The sequence below is a fragment of the Rousettus aegyptiacus genome, unplaced genomic scaffold, assembly GCF_014176215.1.
Source record: "Rousettus aegyptiacus isolate mRouAeg1 unplaced genomic scaffold, mRouAeg1.p scaffold_m13_p_3, whole genome shotgun sequence".
Taxonomy (NCBI): Eukaryota; Metazoa; Chordata; class Mammalia; order Chiroptera; family Pteropodidae; genus Rousettus; species Rousettus aegyptiacus.
This window is the reverse complement of record NW_023416306.1, coordinates 62,393,979-62,412,118: the sequence shown is the minus strand read 5'-3', so window position 1 is coordinate 62,412,118 and position 18,140 is coordinate 62,393,979. Positions and strand designations below refer to the sequence as shown.

Below are 18,140 nucleotides of genomic sequence, written 5' to 3'. Positions count from 1 at the left end.
TGGACATCTGAACTCTTAGGGATGAATCCAATATCCTCACTTAGCAGATGAGAACACCAAGTGACAAAGGAATGTGGGGGCAGAGCCACTACATTCGTCAAGTAGAACCTAAACAGGGGCCTCAAGCACGACAGGTCAACATGTTGACAGCATTCTGTGGAAAACACTTGGCACTGAGAACTACACCCTTTTTTTAATCTTAATTTTTTTTGGTTGCATTTTTCTTCTCGTAAAAATAAAAAATCCTTATCTGTAAAAACATTCCTGATAAAGGCCACTATTAAAAAGCAAAACTCTCATCTTCGTATCCTGACCGATATGTGTTTGCTAGCTTCACTTCGACATAGTTCTGATAGTGACAGAAGCAGTTTAAGAAATGGTCTGCATCCTTTTTTTTTTTTTTTCATTTAACTTAAAATAATGTGGGCACCTTTCCAAATAGTTTACAGATCTAGTTGGTCCTTTTAATACATGAACTGAACTCCTTTCAATGATAATCATGATCGATGGTGAAAGGGAGAAAAGTCATGTGGAGATTACTAGAAACCTCTGCCTGGATATACCTTGCCTGTCATGGGCAGTTAGTCTGGGGTGAAAGAAAAGCCATATAATTGGTCTCCCACATGACAAATTTGTAGAAATATTCGACAATAACTGGGTTCAACAATGGAGGGTATGTGTAACAGAAGGAAAACAGGAAGAGACAATGCAATGTCTCATGCCTTGAAAAAAGAAGCTAGTGGGCAAATAGTCCTGCCTTGGCAAAAATCTCCTTAAAAACTGCATCTACTCTCTACTTTATGATGCATTGTTAAAGTCAGCTTTTGAAAGTGTGGTGGGTAGTGGCTCAGTGAGATGGTCATCCCTTCTAGCTGAGCCGCTAAAAAATGAAAACGCAACCAAGGCCAAGTAAAAGTAACGATAATGCTAATTTTAAGTCTTGCCTCAGAATCTGACCTGACGGGGCCCTTGCCATGGGGCCCTTGCCATGCGGCAGGCAGGGAGGTGCTGCCTCAGAGCCCTTTGTAGTGTAGAAAAAGTAGTTAACACCAGGAGAGGTGGTAGAGCAGAACCAACTAGCGAGGGGATAGGTGGCTCTCTCAGCAGCTCCCTGGATAGTGGCAAAGAGTTAAACATGGAAGAAAGATCAGAAGGTGGAACTGAAGCAGGTATAAAACCCAACAGATAAACAATGTAAAAAGCCTTCCTAGAATGTTGAGAGCCACTGAGCTGTCTCTGTCTCCCAGGGTAAAGCCAGATTCTGGGAAGAGGAATCAACTTTGGCTCCCTTAGGAGAGCTTTTCCTCTCTCCCATTCAGTCTTACTTCAGTCCCCACAGGTGACACTGTGAGAGCCAGGTGAACCCTGCACAGACAAGGGTTTGTACCAGAGGAGAAGAAGCCCCACATTAGGAACCTCGGAGCATCTCCCTTAGAGGTCCTTTTAAAGTATAAATAGCCTCACAACTCCCTCTTCAGATGAAAGGTCAACTGTCCTCTTTCCCAGTTCAAAGGTTCTGTTTAATGATTGTCAAGAAGTGGAACAAGGCCCACTCTTAACCATGTTTAATCCTGAATTGTCCAATGACTTATGGCTCTGACAATGGGGACTTCTACCAAGGTAGAAGAGATGAATTAGTTGACCCAACACAGCAGGAGGCAGAAGGTACTGAGAAAACTTAGTATGGGCAAGCCTCCTACAAGCTCTTGGTATGAACTGCTATTTTTAATTTTGTGTTTGTGAAGTACAAGGTGCATGAGGCCCATGAACCAGGGCAAAGGGAAGAAGAATCGAGAAACCCATCGCGGTGCCACAAAGTGGAACGATGACAAAAATGACACATTCTTTTAGTATATAAATTCCAGATCAAGATATATTTAGCTTTCCATGGCTTCCCCAAACACAAAGGGAAGATTTTCACTTTAAAGATTAGCTCAGGCATTTCCTTGCATGTCTGAGAAACAGATGTGAGGACTGACTACACACACCCAGAAATGCTTGGGTGAACCTCTACCCGCCTCCCTGACCTGTCTGTTCTCCTGCTTTCTCCAGGCACACCCAGAATTCTCCTTTTCTCATGCCCAGACTTTCGACTTTTCAAAAGCTGTTAAATAGCATGAGAGAAAAAAATGATTTTCAGAACAAAATGATCTTATTTTCTTAAAAGGCTTCTAGCCCATCAGACTCTTTCAAGCATATATTTCATTTTTAGAGTAGAAACCTAGTCTTTTTTTTAAAACCATCATGAAAATCAGAGCCACCTGTCACTTAATGGCCTTTTAGGGTATGCCCAGCACATCTGTTACACTGGGTCGGTGTTGTATTTTTTCTTATGCTGGGCACTGAGGCAGAAAGAGTGACATGCTTTAGTTCCGTCACCTATTAAATAATAGTCATACCATATTCTGAGTCTTCCTTTATCATGAATTGATGTTAGGGAAATTAACACTTACTTCTAGCCTCTGCAGATCACTTTAGGACAAGGGTATTTTTTTACTAAGATGATGTGCTCGCTGAGTTATAGCAACAGGCACATGTGAGAAGAATTCATGGGCAGTGCAGGGAAAAGGAGCAAAGTGGTGGAGGAGTCAACTCTCGATTTTAAAGAGAGGCCTAAGGGCCACACGGGTACAGTGATTTGGCTGAGGCTGGTCAGAACCAAGGTAAAACCTCCTAACCCAGGGTCCCCGCAGCCCCGGCTGTAATCCACTGCGTAGCTTCGTAGAACACAGCAGTTCTGTAGAACGAGTTGAGGCTGTGGGTCTGGCTATGGGAACCTTAGGCTACAAACAGCATAGCCTCCATTCCGTGACGGGTGACAGCACCAAATGTAGGCATCAGCCGCCTGCTTCAGCACCAAGGTTTACTTTGTTATAAGAGTGTCCTTTCACTACAACACACGGAGGGCACTACTCACAAGGCCAAAAGTTTTGATTCTGCTCTTCAATGAAACATTCGAACATATAGTGAATCACATACATGCCCCGGCCTGGTTAACTGGAAACCACATGGCTCAACCAGTGGCAATATCATCTAGACGGTGTTGTCCAATAGTAACTAAACTCAAGCCACATATGTAATTTAAAATTTTCTAGTGACCACATTAGATAGTGAAAGAAAAACAGGTAAAATCAGCTTTAATATCTTACCTAGTCTAAAATATCCAAAACTGTTATTATCGTAATATACATTCAATATGAAATTTGAGATTTCATTAGTGATTCTTTTAACAGATCTTTTCTTATGTTGTTGCCAAGTAATCTTAACTATGGACCACTCCAGCCAACATTCCTGAACTCACAATAACGGCACCCAGGTACTGGGCAGGTAAAATATGCTGGATCCCATAAAAGGCACTTGTTGGAAACTTTGAACCTCCAAGGCAAGGCTAAGGAGGTAGGCTATCCACACAGCACATGAAAGGAAACAGAAACCGGAAGATTTTAAGCTTATACAACTAAGAAGTGCCAAGAGAGAACGGAACCAGATCTGATGGCAGCGCTTGTTTTCTTTCTATTCTCCACCTTTCTGCCCCAACTGCTTTTTGAAAGAGCCAGTATGTGAAGCATCTACAGTTACCACCTGTGAGAAAAAGACTCAGGAAACACGACACTGTACGGGTACACACTTCAGTAACGAATTAATCTCAGGCTTAGCACCTAAGTCAGCCTTTTCTTTCTAGTATTGTCGATAATACTTTATAAATCCAGTTCATTCTGAATATGGAGTTTTGTACTCTTTGTTTTTGTAAACGGTCATATCACAAACATTTACTTGAGTTCTTACCTCCAAACACATGGACTTTGACAGCCATACAGATTTTGATCAAGATGTCCCCTAAATACAAACTCCAGCCTCACTCTCCCTCAGAAAAAGTGTCCTATCACTACAACATATGTAGGCCATTACTCATACAAGGCAAAAAATTTGATTCTCCTTTCCAATGAGACATTCAGAGATACGGTAAATCATGTACATGCCCCAGCCTGGTTAATTGGAAACCATTCAATCACTCAAAAAATCTAGACTCAACAACTATAGGCCAAACAGTGTTGTGGGTGTTAGGGATAAGTGGGAAACAGGACAGGTGGCTTACATTCTAAAGGGGAAGACAGATAATACATATATAGTGTCAGGTGCTAAAAGTGATGGCTGAATAAACCTTCATCCCATAACAGAAGAGGCAGGAGAAGCATACAGTGTAGTAAGCTCAAAGATAGCAGATGGGATGAGCAGGATGACTGAGGGGTAGTCTGGGTGACTGGATGGGGGAGTCTGGCAGAAACCACCAAACAGTTTGCACTCCGTGGCACTCTGGCTCAAGGTATAGAGTGCACTCACCTGTCTCCAACCAGAGCATCCTGGGAGGAGCTGGTTACATCTACTAGGAATGGGGCAGGAATCCCCATGAGGCCCTCCACTGTCTCTTGTGGTGTCTTCAACTGCTTCTAGTCAGAAAAAGCCCAGGATCTTGACAGCTTAGTATTAATTTGGGGGGGGGGGGGTAAAGAGACTTTACTTGTGTAATTAAAGGACAGGATATCCCCAGCTCCTAAACCAACTATGAATCTTTACATCATGAGAAAACATTACATGCCTCTTGGTATGATACAGAGGATTCTTGCCAAGAATTTGGTTCTGATCATGCTTCCAGAGCTAACCACGGATTTATGGCAAACACAGGAGACAGGAACAAACTCAATAACACTTTAGGATGCAATCAGTAAAATCCAGCACATGGGGAGGCCACAGGACAAAAAAAGAAAAAAAGGTATGGAAACCTGTTTTTTGTTTTTTAAAATCTTTATGATTTGAAGTTACAAACTGCAGTGAACTGATCAATATTGAAGCTGGGAATTAAGAACTTGAGCATTTATGATGATTTATTCACTTTTGTATATGTTTAAGAATTCCCATCATAAAAAGCTTAAAACAAGTCCGTGGGCCTGTCCCCCACTACCTCCCAAGTCCCCACACAGGTTCCATTTGAGCCAGGAATGATTTTACAGGTGCCTAAAGTGTCTTAGATGACTGCTCACCTGTCGATGAACTGATCAATAATGACGATATCACCAGGCTGAATCTCTTCCCTCAAGGAACCACAAGCTGTGGTTACTATGACATGTGTACAGCCCTCTTCCTTCAGAGCCCAGATGTTCGCCTGATAGTTCACTTTTGAAGGCATGATGGTATGCTGCCTCCCATGCCTATGGGAAGAAGAATAAACACAGTAGAAGAGTGAGCAGCACATTTTAATGCTGTTAGAAAAGCAAATGAATTCACAGTGGTGCCTTCCAGCCCTTTCCACCAAAGTGCTTTCACTGACAGAGGAAGAATGAGAAGAGGCTCAGCAATAACCAGGCAACTCTAAGTATAAACTATTTGATTTTGAAGTACAGGGCAGCTTTACATTCTGTATATGTATTTTCCTGTCAAGAATAGGTAGCAGCTTACTTGGAATTCCCTCTCCAGAAAGGTGTAATTATCTACCCTGTGGGGGCACCAACACCCCAGAATCTGAGGCATCTGGTTTTACATTAGCTAAGACACAGAACACAAGGGGTGCCAATGAAGAAAGATGCAAAATAGAAATAAAAACTCAAGTTTACAGTTAAATCTCTTCATTCCTTTCTGCCTGATCACCCAAATAAGTTAATGACACCTCGAAAACATTAGGGTTCTCAGTTGTTTATGATGACATTAGCAGGTTTCATCTAAGAACTGATCACCTCATGCATGATCATTATTATTGGCTGAACTGTGTCCCCGCCACTCCTTCCCCCCCCCCCCATTCATAAATTGAATTCCTAATCCCTAGTATATCAGAATGTGGCCATGTTCAGAGATAGGGCCTTTAATGAGGTCATTAAAAGTAAAAATGAGGTCATTAGTATGAACCCTAATCCAACATGAATGGGACCCTTATAAGAAGAGAAAATCTGGACAAAGACAAGGAGAAAGGGCAGGACATGTAATGATACAGGGAAAAGATGGCCATCTATAACCCAAAGAGAGAGACCTGAAACAGATCCTTTCTGTCTGGCCCGCAAGAGAAACCGATCCTGGTGACACCTTGCAGGGAGGTGGATCTGAGAGACTTGCTTCCAACTAAGAGGATGAGGCAAAGGTGCAGGGATTCCCATGGTTAGGCAGGCAACAGAGAGACCCCCCAGCTGGCCTGAAAGGAACAAGCTGCTATCATGTGAACTGCCCACGTGGCGGGAAGCGTAGACAGCTTCTAGGAGCTGAAGACTTCAGTTCTACAACCGTGAGGAAATGAATTCTGCCAATAACCATGTGAGCTTGAACGAGGACCTGAAGCTCCAAATATAAACAAGTCCTTGAATGTACTTTGTGTGACTTAGATGACTTAGATGAACAGAGGACCCAGCTAAGCTGTGCCCACATTGCTGATACCTAGAAACTGTGATGACACGTGTGCTGCTAAATTTATGGTCATTTGTGATATAGCAAGAGAAAACTAACACATGTAGTTTGACTAATTTCTAACCGTATGATACAGATGATTTGCTCCCTCTACAATAGGAACTGCACTAGCCATGTCAAAAAAACAACAGTGTGGAAACCACAGAGAACCCACTTCAGGGACCCAAAATCCACTCCCACATAAACCCAGAACTATAGTAGTATTCACAAGGGGTCATGAATGAAGCAGGGTTCCTTTATCTTGTTAATTAGAAGAAAAAACAAACACAAGTAAACATTTATTTTTGCAGCTAGAACAGAGAGAAACTAGAGCTTCAATTTTAGTCAAACTCATTTTATCACTCATTAGACTATTCTAATGACACCTTCTCAACCTAAGGAAGGGGTGGGTGAGATCTAAGTCAGTATAACTTACCCAAAAACCATAAGTGGTAAATAAAGGTGACTAAGATGCTCTGGCTCCACCAACACATAAAACTCAGAGCTGCCTGGTTATTCTTTCCAGATGTTAAATTAAATTTAAATTCTCTTTTAGCAGTAACATTCAAAAGGCTTAAAATACCTTACCTTGCAAGAAGGACGCAATCAACATTCTTTATCTTCCCCAAAATTAAGGCATCAGAAGGCTGCACATAATGAATAATGGTCACAACTCAGTGATTTGAGAACATATAAACAATTAAAAAGCTACTATTTCAATTGTTTGACCATGAAAGGATTCATGGAAACTTGGAATTTAAAGATATACTTTAAAAAAGTAAGAGTCTAGATTTGTTTGGTAATCACCCAATGAATATTTAATGAGCCTTTTACAAGCACAGAGATTCACAAGACTCGGAGGTTGCCTCAGGTGTGTGGGTAGGTACTATTTAGTGAGATCTATTTGTAGCAAGCACCCCAGGGGACTCTGATGGTAGACTGATCAAACACAGCTGTACTGAGGTATTTGTCAGGTTCAAGAACCCATGAGAGGGAAATGCAGAAAGGACAGTAGGCCACTGTCACGGGATTTAAGAAGTTGACACTGGAACTGTCTGCTGTCTTAACCAACTCTAAGATGGCCATGGATGACCTGAGGTGATGGAGGGGAAGGTTCTCAGAACCTTGGGAGTTAAGGGATTAAGAAAACATGAGGGTAAGAAGTGAGCCAAGCTTACAAAAGGACTTGGAGCAGAGGTCCCCAGCCCCTGGGCTGCGGACCAGTACCGGTCCATGGCCTGTTAGGAACTGGACTGTACAGCAGGTTGTGAGCAGTGGGAAGATTCACCTGTTTTTGCAGCCACTCCCCAGCGCTAGCATCACTGTCTCAGCTCCACCTCAGATCATCGGGCATTACATTCTCATATGAGCACTGGTCCCTGGTGCCAAAGAGGTTAGGGACCGCTGACTTGGAGAACAAGAGGTCAGTCTAGCGACTTGGCTGGAAAAAGTGGGTTTGGGTGAGACTGCCAGATGTAGGGATCTTCAAAGTAGGGTCAAAGGAACTGCACTGTTTGGAAGTAGCCCTGTGGATTTAGAAGGTAGACACCCTCACCCTAGGTGGGTGACACAAGGCCTGGAACAATGAACAGCCTCCTTTTAATGGAAAAGGAGGAGTGTTTTATTTCCAGTTAAGTTATGCAATCATGTAATGGATCCCCAAGAAATCTCTCTTTGGGACAGGGCTTAGTTTTTATGATGTTTCCTCCTACAGTTTAGCTCCTAAATTGGGGTGGTATGACTTTTCTGCCTCAAATTAGAAGCTGATTTAAATGTAGAACCTGAAGAGTACAGCTTCGAAATGAGTATCTGGCTTCTAGGATTGGAAACTGAGAAGTAATTTGCACATACCCCGAAACCGTATTTTCAATACAGGAAAGTCAAAAGCATCCTTAGGGACAATCTCAGCTAATAGAAACCAATGACAGGACTCTTGCCCTTTATCAGCCTGGGGCAGGCAGCCCTGGGCTGTCAAGACGAAAGCAATTAAAAAAAAAAAAATTAACTTAAAAATCAAGCCAGCAAGGAGAAAGGTAAAGGCTATTATGTCTTCATTAACTAGGTATTAACCTTGCCAAATGGAGTATCCACATATTTTTCAGTTCTTCCTTCTAAGATTTCTGGATCATCCAGGCCTGTTCCACCAATTATTCCAATCTAAGAGAGACAAAAAAAAAAAAAAAAAAAAAAAAAATTCCGTATCTGATCAGTTTTCATTAGAAATGAAGTCATTATTTTAAGCAAATTTGTTTACTCATATGCTCTTCTCCATTCCTGCTACATCCTAGTTATTTTTTAAAATCTAAAATTACTGAAAAACAATCATTCAACAAACATTTGAAGACCTATAGTCCAGAAACAACCAAAGTGTGAGTCACCTTTTTGGATGGTATCACCTTTATTACTGACAATTTGAATAGAATTACAAATTAGCACATGAAGTTACTTTAATTAGCTGAAGTAGAAAACCAAACCTAAAAATAAGCAAATAAGCAAATGTGGCAAGCACTTTATAACCAATTTTAAATTCTCTACCAAATGGGATACGAAATATTCTGTATAGCTCTTTTGTGATAATTATCATCATTACTCCATTTGATAATGAAACTCGAAAGATTTTCTTTCCTTTGCCACTAAAATTACAGAGCTATAAGGGATCACAGATAGAGGAGTCTGGAATAGCATGAAAAGTTAGTCTCATGTATGTTTATGAAATCCAAATGTCATTCATATATGTGTAAATATAAATAAGCAATTCAAAGGTAGGAATAACTTAACATTCCTTGTCTTCAGGGATTAAACAGAGTTAAAAAAAAAATCTGGTCCTATCATCTAGACTTAATCTAATTTGATGACTAAGAGACACGAATGAGAACAAGACCAATCTGTTAGTTAAAAGTTAAATATCTGAAATTGTTGGGAAGGCTTCCCTAGGCTGATACTTCCTAAGGGATAAATAGTATTTAAATTATCAGCAACAGAGGACACTTTACTAAGAAATCTAATGGAAAGTGACCTGAGCATTTTTTTTTCCAATGAAAAGCTTTAAATCTCATGTCATTTTAGTAAAATTTCCTCTAAATGCAAGAAAGTAGTTATTTAAGAAAATGGAATTAATTAAAAAATTAAGTGAACGGCTGAATAATTTTCAGATCAGATTAACAGGTTGATTTATATTCATATGTGGGAAAATGGTTACCTCTCTGGCCTTCGGTTTCCTAGAAAAAAGTCAACAAGACAGGAAATAAGGGCAATTTTGAGCTTTCACCAAAGACCTGCCTGTTACATGATTTGGAACTCTTAAGAGTCCCCACAACTTCCTTGAGGGGCTAAGCTAGTTTTTGATGCCACCTTGTGGCGCATTCTGGAAACCACAGTAGGTTAAGTATTCTACACCAATCCATTTCTCTCCTGTCTTTTCACAATTTAACATCATAAAGACTAACCAATATTACAGTTTTCAAATCAACAGAAATGGTCACTCAAATTAGCACATTTAAATCATGCCAGTTCAATAGAATTTTTTTTTTTTTTTAAATCATACTGTTTAATGCAATCCTAACCCCTCCTCTGGCTGGCTTTTCTATTTTATCCTTCAAGTACTTCAAAGCACTACATACCAGAGGTGGCTAATCAACTGGCCCATATCATCACCCTGGATCACAGAACTGAAACGTTGAGTCAGAAATTACTCTCAGCTTGCTCATTCACTGAAGAAACATTCTTTCCTCTCCCCCCCACCTCTCCCAATTTATTAACCATGTTGACTTGGCTGTTTCTAGATGTTCACCAGGCCATAGCATCTCACATCCAGATTCAACACTGGACTCAGACTCATATATACAAAACAAACCTAACTTTGTTTTGGAACCGCACTCTTAGTTTAGCCCAACATTGCAGCAGTGGATAAGAAATGCTAATTCGAGGTCCTGCTGAACTTGAACTTTAGTGCCCTTGAAGTTCAATACCTCAGAAGCCCCACGTTCTAGTCCACACCACCCTGGCTGCATGATGACCCTGCATTAGGTAGCCGGCAACAGCCCTCAGCAACGAACATGTAAGTAGTACTGGGCATGAAAGTAAGAGCTACTACTGTGAACCTAAAAGGCCAGGATGGAGTCTCTGGCACGGGAATTATCTGCAGGAAAGGCCATCCAGTTATCCAACTGGCTCCAGCTGTTTATGGAAACCCATATCTTGCAAGGGATACGGGACAAGTGTAGCAATTGAGTGACGTCACATCAGGGAACTTAATTTCTAACCATTTTCCAGAGGCTGCAGATGGAGGCCAGCAGTGCCAAGATGTGGCAATGTCGCCACCTGCTGACTCCATAGCAAAGTACCAGTAGGACTGAAACTCAGACACAGATGGCCTAATTCTGCGGTCTTTCTAGAGCCTCTAAATTCAACTCAGTACCAGCCTTAGTAATAAAGTAACTGTCTGAGCACTTACATGTCACAGGCGCTATGGAATCTGCTTTGGCGGCCTTACTGCATTTGACCTTCACAACTATTCTACAACATAAGGCCCTATGGTATTATACCCATTTTGCAAAACAGAAAACAGAAAACATACAAATTAAGAACTTTGTCCATGAGCAAATCTTAAGGAGCAAAGATGGAATAGGAGTCCAGGCTTTTCATGCTCAAGAACTATCTATCATACCTATGTTATTAGAAAAGTTTTCCTGACCCCATATTATGAGAAAACTGATGCTCAGAAAAGGTCGAATTTTGGACCAATGTCACAGAACAAGCATAGAAACGGTGACTCCGAGTGTCTAAGTGAGCCACTTCTGAGGGGCAGGGGGCTCTCCATCAGTGATCTCGTCCATACTCAGGAAGCAATGACAAGACCCTCCCGGGCCTCCTGGGCCAGTAGCGTCAGCTGTCAGTCCAGGTTGCCGAGGTTGCCTAGGAAATATGTTCAAGCACTGAGATGGCATTCCTGGGCAAATTATGCCCAGCCAGGACTTCATTACACAAGATAAAGTCCTGAATAGGGATCCCTGGTCAATCAAGGTCATTGCTAGATTTTAACTATTGGTGGTTCATCTCATACTCTCCCACTGACAGACCACCAAGTCAATCTCCTTTAAAAAAGTTTGAGATTGTGAAAACATTTCATCTAAATATTGAATTACTTCCAGCAATGGTGAATGGGCTCAAACTAATCCCTATCCTCCAGTTCCTCTGGTATCTAGACCCAGGATATTTCACATACCCCGCTTGGTTTCAAGAACCACTCATTACCACTGAGGCCCAGACACATTACCTTAAGAAACCAAGCACGCCTAGAATGCCATGATGGCGTTCTCAAAACACCAGAAACCAGAGCAGTTAAGACTAGCTCCTGCTAAGGAGATGAGCTGCCTCTGATTGCTCCAAGCTCATGTTGAGGTAAGAGCCAGAGCTCGAGCTGGCAGAGTCCCTGACCCGAGCATTTCAGTCCTTCAGCTCTGGTCGCCACTGACAAGCTTGGCAAGCACAGAACACAGAAATGTCCTCCTTACTGGGCCCAACTCCCAGAGCCTTGCAAAATCCCAGGGTAAGGAGAGTGTGGTTAAACATCTAAGTCTGGGAGGCCTGTTCAAAACGTGCATGGGTCTGTTCTTGGCCCATGAAGATAGCTGGAGGCTTCAGCTCTGACAAGATACCCCATTCATAATCCACCCTTACGGGTGACAGTTATGAAAGCAACTGTGTCTCCCAAATCTGTACAATGTCCTAAACCCCAATACCTCAGAATGTGACTGTTTTGGAAACAGGGTCTTTGAAAGGTAAAGTTAAATTAGGTCTTTTTTTGGGGGGTGGGGAGGGAGGATATCCATTATGACTGGTGACCTTAAAAGTGACTAGGACACAGACATACAGAAAGAAGACCATGTAAAGACACAGAAAAAGATGGTGATCTGCCAGCCAAGGAGCGAGGCTTCAGATGAAATTGACCCCACTGACATCTTCATTTTTAACTTAGCCTCCAGAAATGTGAGGAAACTTCTGTTGCTTAAGCCACCCAGTCTGTGGTACTTTGTTATGATAGTCCTAGCAAACAAATTAAGTGACACTGTATTTTGGTCAGGGCTTAGAATGTCCATGGTTTTTATTTAACCAACCTCCCCCCATAAAGTCAAGATAATATTCTAATGGGCAGACACCTCCTGAAGATATGGTTCACCTCCTAAAATAGTCAATTACTTTTTGAACTCAAAGCTTGTATTCTCTAAAGCTCTCCTGCACTTGAAGAGCAGCAGGATCCTTTTCAGTGTGCCTCCTGGGTCAGCTGCTGGACCCTAGACTCATCCAAGGAGCTTTCCAAACGAAAGCTCAGAGTGCAGAGGTTCTGATGAACTGGGCAAGGCAGAGTTTGTTTTCTTAAAGCTCCTCAGGTGGTTCTAATGTAAAGCCAGAATTGAACACCTCACTCTAGGATCTAGATCATAAAATTCTAAAATCTGGGCTAGCTGAATGTCATAGGCTGAATAATGGCCCCTGAAAGAGATCCCGTCTTCCTCCTGATTCTCAGAACCTCTGACTGTTACTTTATGTGATTAAGAATTTTAGAACCTGAAAAAGGCAAGGAAACAGATTCCTCCTTAGATCCTCCAAAAGGATCTGCCCTGCCCAACTGACACCTTGATTTTTAGCCCCATAGGACTCATTCTGGACTTTTGACCTCCAGAACTGTAAGAGAATACATGTGCATTGTTTAAGCCATCCAGTTTGTGGTGATAATTACAGCAGCCACAGGAAACTAGTATACTAAGAATCACCTGAAGAGCTTGTTAAAATGCAGGTTATCAGCCTTTTCAAAGCTCTCTGGGTCAGTATTGTCACAAGTTAGTGGACATCTGAATAGACTGAGGCTTCTTTAAAACCAGATTGCTAATCCCCAATCCCTAGCGTTTCAAATTCAGCAGGACTGAGGCGGGATCCAAGAATTTGCATTTCTAACAAATTCCCAGGTTGGTGCAGATGCATCCTATGTTTTGAGAATCACAACTTTGGATGCTTCCAAGGCACAGACTAGAACCAAGATTATAATCAGTTAAGGATCTAAGGTCCAATGCACACAGATTTATGATACATCTGCTTCTGCATGTGTACCTGCAGGCATACTTCATTTTATTGTGTTTTGCATTACTCCACTTCACAGATACCGGGTTTTGTTATGTTTTTATAAATTGAAGGGAAAACACTCCACCAGCAAAAAGATTACAACTCTATTGTGGTGGTGTGGGACCAAACCCAGAATATCTGAGGTGGGCCTGTATAAGATTTTCCCTTAATCTGTAGAATTATGAGAATCAAATGAAATAATACATTAGTATCTGTCAGTTTCTGTACACCCTCCCATTTGTAGCAAAAACAAACAAAATAAAAATAAACTTCCACAAAGGAACAACAAAAAAAGGCCCCTTATCTCCTGGTTTTTCGCTGCTGGTCAGGACAGGAACATGGTTGCTCTTGTATCTCCAAACCAGGCAGTCTCTGTCTCTGGGATTTAGCCCAGGGTCCCTCAACCAAGTGTGAACTGGCTCTCCTGGGGATGTCTGGAACACATGGGGACATTTCTGGCTGTCACAATGATTGGCAGGAGTGCTACTGGTAATTTGTGGGGAGAAGCCAAGGATGCACTATATATCCTGCAATACTGAGAAAAGTCCCACAGAAGGAGGACCTGCCCTGCTCAAAATGCCATTGTGTCCCTAGGCAAAAAATGAAGGCTCATTGGTCATTTCCAATTGGAGCCTGTGGGTTGTCCTCCAGTTTCTGAGGATCACTTGAGGACTTTTGGTCTGAAGGCCTTTGCCAGCCACACTGACAGCCAAGAGGAGAGCTTAAGAGGCCCATTCTCCACAGTCTAGACTCCATGACTTACCCATCCCCCTTAACTTCGTTCTGTTGATGGTTCTACCCACCCACAATGGGCCCATATCCCTTCCGTGTCACAGCCATAACCAAGTCAACCATGATTGACAAGATTTACTTATTTTTGATCCCCCAGAGTAAAGCTGGGAAACCGCCTGGGAGAGCCCCAGCCTGTTGGGGGAGGCCTCGAGAATGCCCTACTTGGATGCCAAAGACCCATTTAGCCTTCTGCGAGGTCAAGCATAGCACCTGCCATGGCTGATGCTGGAGGTCCTCTCAGAAAATGGCTGTTGTTAGTACTTTGGGAGAGCATCCAGTGGGCACAGGGAGGCCACCTGCTTTATGTACTCAGTCCACATTCACTCTTCCTTAAGGCTGCATAATCTCTTTACTCATACAATAAATCAGGGCACAGAGGTCCCCTGTCAGATTCAGAAATGCATCATGACATCTAGTTGGTGGCATGCCAAGCTCTAGGCCCAACTGTATCACTATCTAGGGAAAACCGTGTAATGCTGGACACCTCAGTTGACCTTTCTGGGCCTCAGCTTTATGTCCACAGAAAGGTGTTTGTGTGGCTATCTGGTCTTCAGGAACGTTCCTGCTCTACATTCCATAATCTGGGGATAGGATAAGGTTTTTATTAGCCGCCTTTGTTCCAGACACTAGCACCTTGCATTTTCTGTATAGGATGTTTCCGCAGCAGTCTGTAGAATTTGGTGTTGGCATCATGAATTCTCAACCTTTCTAACCTCAAAGACAGAAAGCAGCAGGCAGGCCTAGCACTACTTGTACTTCTTAATTTTATATTCAGCAGCTTGCCAAGACTAAAAATATACATCATTCAATATTTACATGAGGGCTCTAATCACAGTGCTCACTCTTCACTGAAATACACTGCACTGATTTTACAGAGAAACTGTGTTGCAGGGAGAATGATGAACCAGATTAAAATGGGACTGTTAAATACCATCCCTCTATTTTTAATATCACTTTAAGTGCATTCCTGTAAGGAAAAGGTGATAGTTTCCTGCTTGCTCACTGAAAACCATGGCCTAATGATACCTATCATAATTTCATTGTTGGAGAAAAGATATTCAAAATTAACTTCAGCTCTCACACATATAAGCACTATTTAATAAGTTTCAACCATGTGCCAGGTATACAATACAATTCTAAATGCCCCAGCAAACCCTCCAGTAATATCCCCAATTTATAGATGGGAACCTTTGGAACTCACTTACTTTGCATATGAGCTTCAGGAAAACTCTTTCTGCCTTGTTCTCCATGATTGGTAAGAGAATAGCATTCTACAAATATTTCTGAATGCAAGATTCTTTCCAAAATGGCAAATGGAGTTTTATAAGTGTGCTGGAGGACTCCCCACTCCACTCCCTTCCATAACTGTCTCATTAAGAGCTGCAAGGGCTTAATAAACTAATCACTCTGGCTGATAACACATTGACTGTAGAGATGTGCTTTCTTCCCAGGAAAAGTGAACACAAAGCAAGGAACCAAGAGATACTCGGGGAAGGAGGCAATCCTTATCCTATCCGTTAAAGATTTCTAAAGTCAAACAAGTTAATTGACCTCCTAGCCAATGATAAAAAGCTGAGAAGAGATCTCAAATTTTGTCACCCATTCTTCCTTAAGCACTGAAATTCTGCACTCTCTCCTCGGACACCAACAAAGAAAGAAGTGTTTAAAAGCCACAGGAAAGCTCGTTGCACAGCCTTCAGAACTCATGCCCTCCTCAGGGTAAAGATCCTACCCCACAATGGTCTCTTGTACGTAGAGCTCTGAAGTTCGAGGGCAAAAAGAAACAGATCTCTAACTTTTAAGGTTGCAAACAAAGCAGTTTAAAGGCAAGGGCCTCCAAACAGGGAGTCGCTCTGTACTTTATTTCAGAATTGAGAAAAAAAAAAAAAAACCAAAAACCAAAAAACAAAACAAAACGAAAATCCTCAGGGGAAAACTTCAAAGGAAGGCCTAGGTTTGGAAAGAGAGAAAAAAAAAAAAAACCCGCCGGAAGCTTTGTAAAAGAGCAAGCACGCAGTTCTCCCACGTGGGCCGCAGGCAGCAAGCAGAGTCAGGGCGGAAGCCTGAGTCCGACAGGACGCGAGCAGACTGCCAGCTGCAGGCACACCACTAGCCGCAGCCGGACGCATTACCACGGAAAGGGGTGGTGTCCGGGAAGGGTTGGGGCGCCGGCAAGGCTCTGGCCCACTGTCCCTCTGCCCCTCCGCAAAGGTCTTGCCCACGTCCTGCACGGTGCGGGCAGGGAGCAAATACCAAAGGTGGAGGGTGCAGGTTTGTAAGCGTTCCCTCTCCCCCCGCTCCCTGCCTTTGGTCTAACCCGTCCAGGGTGCCGTGCCCTAAACCCTTCCCGCCGCTGCAGGGGCGCACAGGCAGGGCGCACGGCCCCGAGGCGCGGTCCCCGGAGCAGGAGCGAGAGAGCACCTGGCTGCGCGGACTGCAGTAGCCAGGATGGCTAATCTCACCTTCACGGCCGTGGGGCTGGCACCTGGGACCATTTCTCCGGCAGGAGGATGCTGCGAGGACGGACGCGCAGGGTCGGAAGCCGAGCGGGTTCAAACACGAAGCGCAGATCAGAGTAGCGGGCACTGTCTGGCGGATCTGGCTCCGCCTCTTCCTCCCCGGGACAGCTGGATTGGCTGCTAGTATGGGCTCTCCCTCGCCACCCCCTTCCTCAGTACGAGGTCCCCGCGTCCCGCCCTTTTGCAGAGCTTTCCGGTTCTCTGTGGGTTTTTTTCCCCCCCTCTATCCCCAGTTATAATTAACGGGTTCAAGATGATGATAATAATGAAGACTGTTTACTGAGCGTTTGTATGGTTTCGGACCATAAAGTGCTCCTCACTTTAATCAGCTCCTTTAACTTTAACAAGAATCCTACAAGGAAAAGCAGCACTCCCTTGCTCTGCCTTGGGTCCACGGCCTCATCTGTAAAATCTGGCTGGTCTGCGTTCCAGAAATTCTCTCGGGAGGGAGAACCGTCACCTAGAGGGAACAAACTGTGGTTTACTCATCTTTGGTTTGCGGGAAGGCTTGTAAGGGGATGAGACACTGCTTAATTCCCACCCACCCTGATTCGTTAGGGCCAGGACCGTCTGTAAACACTCCCCGCCCCGGCCAGTATGCATTATATCTACATTCAGAATCCAGACGCTTGTCTCCATCTCTCTCTCCTTTCCTCTCCCTCTCCCTCTCTCTCCCCCCTTCACTGGGATAATGCCTTACTCTCAAAATCCTCCTCCCTTCTCTACAGGGATAATCCAACTTAATATCCCTTGGCAGATTAAGTTTTTCTAAACAAAATACTGGCAGTAATATTCTGACACACAGAAATGTTGCAAATTACTTGGGGTGAGAGGATGGCTGTGGACATATATACCTTTTCGTTTTTCTACAGCAGCAAAACACTAAAGCGGGACACAAGTATCATTTTGTTCAAAAGATCAAAATATCACTGTGCAAACGCTGCCCATACAGCCTGTTTACTTAAACAGTAAAGGCTTTCACTCTTTCATTATTATTGGCTTTAGGTCTAAATTTTACAATGTCAAGTTTTCTTTCTTATATTGAAGTTATAAAACTATCTTTTAAGTTACAAAATGAAGTGGCAAAAGAGTGGATCGGGATGCTCGTTTGAAAGGGCAGGAGTCTGGGACTCCTTTAGGGATGCAGTTTTCTAGGAACCTGTGTGAAAATCGCTCTATTGGGGAGCAGAAGCCCATTATGGTGTGTGTGGGGGCGGGGAGAGGGGACGACTGCAGGGACACAGATACCTGGGTTTATGGCTGCTACATAATTATAGGATCTTG

At 43.0% G+C, this 18,140-nt stretch overlaps 1 protein-coding gene across 1 annotated transcript in view; it reads right to left on the bottom strand.

Moving 5' to 3' along the window:
- Positions 1–16,947, bottom strand: part of LOC107506709 (methylthioadenosine phosphorylase) — a 38,466-nt gene extending 21,519 nt beyond the window's left edge. Inside the window, exons 1-4 of the mRNA XM_016137531.2 lie at positions 16,800–16,947; positions 8,497–8,583; positions 7,015–7,073; positions 5,040–5,207 (exon numbers count right to left, since the gene is read on the bottom strand). Coding sequence (XP_015993017.1) covers positions 5,040–5,207; positions 7,015–7,073; positions 8,497–8,583; positions 16,800–16,832 — 347 coding nt within the window. The 5' untranslated portion in view covers positions 16,833–16,947. The remainder of the gene's footprint in view (positions 1–5,039; positions 5,208–7,014; positions 7,074–8,496; positions 8,584–16,799) is intronic.
- Between the last annotated feature and the right edge of the window lie 1,193 nt (positions 16,948–18,140).